Raw genomic sequence first — 6,739 nt, 5'->3', positions numbered from 1 at the left:
ATATATATACATTTATTAGCTAATACTTTGATATATGTGCAGTCATTCAACATGTATGAGTTATATTCAGTATTTCATGTTTAGGCAGTTGTATTTTAAGTGAACTATACTAAATATTTGAAAGGCTTTTGTTATCAAGGGTTAAGTCTTCTATTTTTTGATATAGCATTACAATGTACATTTTTTATACACGACATACAGAATACACTGATTTCCCTCAAAGTCATAAATTCCCAACTGGTCATTAATCTGAGAATATTGAATTTTGAGTATATTGGAACATAGAATCATTTACTTCAGTATTTCTCCATCATCACAGCACATTGGAACAACCAGGAACTTTTAATTACCAATACCTGGGCTCCAATCCAATATAATTAAACCAGAATCTCCTAGATGGGCACTGCAAAGAAGGAGTAGGACAAACGAACATTTTATCTCTATCCATGGGCCAAAGTCCACACAGAAAAAAAGTATAAATTGGACCTAGGTGATTGCTTACTTTACATGTCAAACAGACACACACTGAATTAGCAGGGAGTGTTATAAAAGCCTTGGAGTGCAAGCTCTCAGCTGTATTAATAAGAAGAGAAGTCTTCAATGGATCCTTTTGTGGTCCTGGTGCTCTGTCTCTCCTTTGTGCTTCTCTTTTCACTCTGGAGACAGAGCTCTGGGAGAAGGAAACTCCCTCCTGGCCCCACTCCTCTTCCTATTATTGGAAATATGCTACAGATAGATGTTAAGGACATCTGCAAATCTTTCAGCAATGTAAGTATGCTTTATGTTCCTCCAGTCACTTGCAAAGGGTAAGTTATTTGACTGCTATTTTTAGACAAAATATATTCCTGGAAGCACTCTATTTTAATAGATCATTGTAAAGCAAAATAATCCCTCTGAACTTCTTTGATGTTTCTTTTGTCTTTCTAAGTCTGTCATTGTCAGAAATAGTAGAGTGAGTTGATGCATTTTGTGAATACAGAATCATTGGGGTCATTGTATGATAGAATCATTTAACACAATGTCAAAAGTTTGAAGTGCTGTTCACCTCTTTGCTTCAGAGTGTTTTGCTATGATTTTTGACTGAAGGTGAAGGGAAATATGTGTGATTAGAAATTTCATCCAATAAGTCCTCTACTGCAGTAGTCATGTGTTTTATTCAGAATCGTCATGAAAATTGAACTTCTCTGAAGATTCATTTGATGGCTGATATGACAGAAATATTTGTGGGTTCAGGACAAGCATACATGCATGAAAGAAAGAAGTAATCAGTCAGGGCCCAATTGGTGGTTAACATAATTCTTCTGGATTCTGAACAAAGTCACTGTCTGTGGTCAAGGTTGCTGGAGAATGGAAGAAATTCTTTTTTCAGGAGTTGCTGAATGTCCTGATTCTAACTTTGTGGTACTTCATCTTTCCGTATTGGTAATACCAGCAGTTACAAACTGGATTGGGCATCAGAATTGCCTAGGGTGACACTGATAATACAGATTTCTAGGGTTGATCACAGGACTGCTGAATCAGAATCCTCATGGTAAGAGCTTTACAGGTGACCCTGAAGTCCTTAACCGGGTATTGGCCTCAAGGTGGACATGGGGGAGTGATAAATTGTTCAAGCATCAGTTTAAATTAGCAGAGGTTCAAGTTTGGAACTTCTATATATTACCCGTGGGACTCTGAGAATGAATTTGGAATTCTCTGGCCTCAGTTTCTTCATTTTTAAAACAGGGCAAATGAATGTGCTCAATGTGTTGAAGTGAGGATGAACTGTGATTTGTGTACCAATTGCCTGGGTTATTGCACAGCATATCATAGGTCATCTATAAGTGGCAGCTATGACAATCACCATCACATTTATGTACAAAATTCAGAAATATTGAATCTATGTGTGGCAAATATAAACATTAAAAAATACAATGAAAATATCAGTCTGAATCATACGTAATATTTGGAGCAAATAGCGACTTATTTTGCTGCTATTTGCATTTCCTTTCCCAGTTCTCAAAAGTCTATGGTCCTGTGTTCACCGTGTATTTTGGCATGAATCCTGTAGTGGTGTTGCATGGATATGAGACAGTGAAGGAAGCCCTGATTGATAATGCAGAGGAGTTTTCTGGAAGAGGCATTTTGCCAATATCTGAAAGAATTACTAACGGACTTGGTAGGTGTGCATATACCTGTGTCAGCTTTGGTAACTGGGGTGAGGAAGATGGAAAACAGAGCCCTAAAAAGCTTCTCAGCAGAGCTTAGCCTATCTGCCTAGCTGCCCGGTGTTGCAGCACTTTCTTCCTTGGCTATGAATTCTCCCAGTTTCTGCCCCCCTTTTTTGTTAGGAATCATTTCCAGCAATGGAAAGAGATGGAAGGAGACCCGTCGTTTCTCTCTCACAACCTTGCGGAATTTTGGGATGGGGAAGAGGAGCATTGAGGACCGTGTTCAAGAGGAAGCCCGCTGCCTTGTGGAGGAGTTGAGAAAAACCAAGGGTGGGTGACTCTACTCTGCATCACTGACCTTAACAGTTAGCTGTCTTCACTAATGACATCCTTGGAAACATTTCAGGGGTGACCAGATCTTCATTGTGCATCCTGGTTGTCAGCCCTCAGGTGGTGGAGGGAGGTTTGAAGCACAGACAAGGGAAATTTTGTGTACCTGTGCTTTACCTGTATAAATGTGTTGGTTCATAGGGTATAGGAATCAAAGGTCATTTAATCCTATTTTCTGCTCAGTTTTTTTCCCTTGTTTTCAAATCAGAAATAATAAATAAGGGTCTTGAGTTCATTTTTTGAAAAGAGTTAAAGAAGAAGGTTTCCCCCATAGCATAAATCTGCATTACCTTCACCAGAACATTTCACCAGAGAACACTAGGAAAGTGGACATGGTGAAAATGACCTCATCACACCTTATGGAACATGAACCAAGTGACATGTGCTTTCATTTAATTAGAGTTTTTTCATATGGTCAGACTCACATGTCTGGGAATTCCTTCCAGGTCCATGCCTACAGCTCTGGCCAGTAATGACACTATGTATGGTTTCACTTTCTTAGGTATATCTCAGTACAGTTTTCATCAGTTGTTATTTCTCAGGAAACACGGTACTATTTGAAAACTGTCAGGATTAATTATTTCTTGTTAACCACTACTTACTGTAACAATTTATATATTTTGAGTAAATATAATCTACAGTATAACTCAGCAAAATACACAAATACTAATTTATAAATAATTTAACTAGATTTTAACTATTATGAAAAACTCTTTATCTTATCTTCCTTAAATGTAATTTGGCTATGTTTTCAGTTTTGTCATCTTTTTTCCACTGTATTGGATCTTAGCTTTGAAATTTGTGCGAATCATTTTTCTCCCACTGCCAATTTACTCACCTATGAAGTGCTTGTTATAATCAGTGTGATTATCAGCTGGGATATAAAATTACCTTTTTAAATTCACTCTCCCAAATGCAGTAAAAAAAAAAAAAACCTGGATATCAGATTGTACCTGAGAATCTCTCTCTCTCTCACACACACACACACACACACTCACCAAGGCTTCCTAAATTACCTTTCACCCCCTTGGCTAAAACAACTGTTTTTCTGAAACTTTAGAGCCCAGTAATGTTTAAAGGAGTCTGGCATAGAAGTTGCTAACTCAGCAGGTTTCCTGTTGTTCAATGTTCCAACTTTATTCAGAACCCTTTCCTTTTATGTCACTCTTATTTAGTACCTATCGATGTGAATCTGGGCACCCTTTCCATTTATGTTCACTAGTCACTTGGTTACAGCAATTTCATTTTAGAGATTCCTGTACCAAAAAAAAAAAAGCCTTTTTAATAATTTATTTACCTGTAAAATGACAGATTTGGCTTAACTTATGGTCAAATTTAAAACTTTATTAAAACATACTTATCTTGATAACTATACTGAATAATATCCCAGAATCCACAAGAGTAGTTTTGCCCAAATTAATTAAATTTGGAAGATGATTGAAAATGATAAACATTATTCCAAAGGAAGGACATTCATTTTTTACAAATTGAAAAAGAAATAAAAAGATTCCATTTATCAATTTATGTTTTGGTTAGCTTTACTGGGATTTAGATTTGAAATAAAAAGTTAACATTTTACTTATTTAGATAAACAAATCTGTTATACTTAATGCTCATTTATATTAGTTTTTCTTCTATGCCATATGGATGTACCTGCTTTTCACATTTGTTCCCTCAGACACATGCATTCACCCACAATCTCCCTAACTTTAATTCCTGTTGGTTCAGCACATTATACTTTCAGCTATTCACTGTATGTAAGACATTTCTAGGTCCCCAAATTTTCTCTTCCTATCTGTGTGTTTTATTGTCCAGAGGCTTTGCAGACAGACATGATTCTGCTCTAAAAACTTGAATTATTAGGATTTTGAAAAAGTCTTCTTTTTCCTTCCAAAATAAAAGATACCCTTGGGTTAAAAGAGTTTAAATAAAAGCAGTGGATGTGAATTACCACTTGTGAAATGACATTGCTTAGCTAGACTGGAATGCTCAACTCATATTTAAGGTAAAAGTAATATGTTTATTTCATGCATGCTGATTTTTTTTGGACACATGGGGAATTTGTAAGATATTGTTTAAAATTTCTAAATTTCCTTTATGTCTTAACAAATGCAGATCTTTTAAATGTTTATTTTTTAATAATATTTTAAAACATTTTTAAATCTTTAGCCTCACCCTGTGATCCCACTTTCATCCTGGGCTGTGCTCCCTGCAATGTGATCTGCTCCGTTGTTTTCCAGAAACGATTTGATTATAAAGATGAGAATTTTCTCACCCTGATGAAAAGATTCACTGTAAACTTCAGGATTCTGACCTCCCCATGGATCCAGGTAAGGCCAAGATTTTATCTTCCTGGGAAACTATTTATGCTATGTTTTCTGGTAAGTCCAAAGTTCTATATGAAGGGCATGTTTGACCACCACAGTACTGCTCAGAAATTTATGAAGTGAACATCTGGAAAAGATGACCAAGTCTTTTATTTTACACACAGAAAATGAATGCCCAAATACAGGGGTGGCTTTCAAGCCCAGTGACTTCCTGACCAGTGGTTTATCCACTAAATCCCAAAGACTGTTTCAATAAAGTGCTTTGGTGACAGCCCAAAAACATGTCCATATCACTCCATGGACATCCGGGCCCTTTCTGAAGGTTTCCATTACTCAGTAGGCTTATCCTCCAATCAATGCTTACTGACCTCTTCCTCACATTACTTGGCAGAAATATTCTAATTTAGGGAAAGACTATCTCCATCAAGGAGGGAGAATATTTGTGACCATAGAAGGTGCCAGGAAATACTGAATAGGGCAGGTGTGTTTGATGCTTCAGTTGAGATCCTGGCTGATGAGGCAGCTAGGTTAGGAATGACAAAAATGGTTGGTTTCATGGTGTATGAACCATAAACAAACATTCAAATTTTACCCTATGCTGAGTTGGCATGTCCTACACTCTGCCTAAATAATGATTGTGTGATCTTAGAGAAATCACTTAACTGCTCAGGTGCACAGCTGGGTTTTAAGGTATCTTTGAGCTGCTCGCACTTCTAAAATACTGATTCCATTTTTGAAGCTACTTGACAGAAATAAAAACAGTGGGTTCTAGCTTTGTGCTCTCTATCAGGTTGCCCAAACCCCCTTAACCTCTAGCGTCATGAACTAAATATAAATCATAGTAATTCATGCCATCTTATATTTCAAGGTGGTAGGGAAGACTTGGTTTAAAAATGAGAAAATTGATATTAAAATGTTTTTATACAATAAAATGATGTATGAGTGAAGAAAATAATTATCATCTTTGATTTCCTGTTCAAAATTTTCTCCCTCCAATCTTTAGGTACAGAAAATTGCTATACATGCACAATAAAAATTTCCCCATCAAAATGTACATAACATTTTATTCATATTTATAGCTATAATTTCAATCAGGCTTGGTGTAAGACACATATGTCTTATGACGTGTTTATATTTAATATTCTTTTCTCTTTTAGGTCTGCAATAATTTCCCTCTACTCATTGATTGTTTCCCAGGAACTCACAACAAATTGCTTAAAAATGTTGCTCTTACAAAAAGTTACATTAGGGAGAAAGTAAAAGAACACCAAGCAACACTGGATGTTAACAATCCTCGGGACTTTATCGATTGCTTCCTGATCAAAATGGAGCAGGTAAGATATTAGCAACAGATCAGTAATTTGATTTCTTGTCCATTTTGTGATTCATCGAATCCTTCTGTAATTTACTAAGGATGTTTAAATGATCAGGCCAGCAATGCTTGACAAGCACCTTAATTACGTATTGTATTTATGGGCCTGTACTAAACATCATGGAAAATATAAAATTGTCCAATAGCTAGAATGCATAGACTCTCTTCTTGAAATAAAAGTAATCTACGTGAGTAGAATAATATAGACACTGCAGTCAAATGGAAACAATTACAAATAAGTAGAAAATATAAAATATCCTACCATAAACTGAAGATGGATATCAATATTGCACACAGATTATGTGACAATGGAAAAGAATGGCTTATCATAAATGGGCTTCTTGCATGCCCTGCATATTGAAATAGCCCTTAAAATATTTGCAGTGTGGAACAGAAAAAAGGTTTCAGATGGACTGAGTAGATTGTGGAGAGGTATGTGATGGGAAAGAGTTGGTGGATGGAAGAGAGAAGGTTTAATTTGGTGTAACCTAAAATGAATT

The 6,739-nt window shown here is 36.1% G+C and overlaps 1 protein-coding gene across 7 annotated transcripts in view; it reads left to right on the top strand.

Moving 5' to 3' along the window:
* The first annotated feature begins 325 nt into the window (after nucleotides 1–325).
* The window catches only part of CYP2C8 (cytochrome P450 family 2 subfamily C member 8), a 29,137-nt gene continuing 22,723 nt past the window's right edge, over nucleotides 326–6,739 (top strand). For 2 of the 7 annotated variants that reach the window (XR_013397664.1, XR_013397663.1), the window contains exons 1-5: nucleotides 390–768; nucleotides 1,996–2,158; nucleotides 2,331–2,480; nucleotides 4,710–4,870; nucleotides 6,025–6,201. Coding sequence is in view for 5 of the 7 variants with exons in the window: in XM_077944874.1 (XP_077801000.1) it covers nucleotides 601–768; nucleotides 1,996–2,158; nucleotides 2,331–2,480; nucleotides 4,710–4,870; nucleotides 6,025–6,201 (819 nt within the window). In the remaining 2 variants the exon portion in view is untranslated. 7 annotated transcript variants of the gene reach the window in all.

The sequence above is a fragment of the Macaca mulatta genome, chromosome 9 (genome assembly GCF_049350105.2).
Source record: "Macaca mulatta isolate MMU2019108-1 chromosome 9, T2T-MMU8v2.0, whole genome shotgun sequence".
Lineage (NCBI taxonomy): Eukaryota > Metazoa > Chordata > Mammalia > Primates > Cercopithecidae > Macaca > Macaca mulatta.
This window is presented reverse-complemented; position numbering and strand designations above follow the sequence as displayed.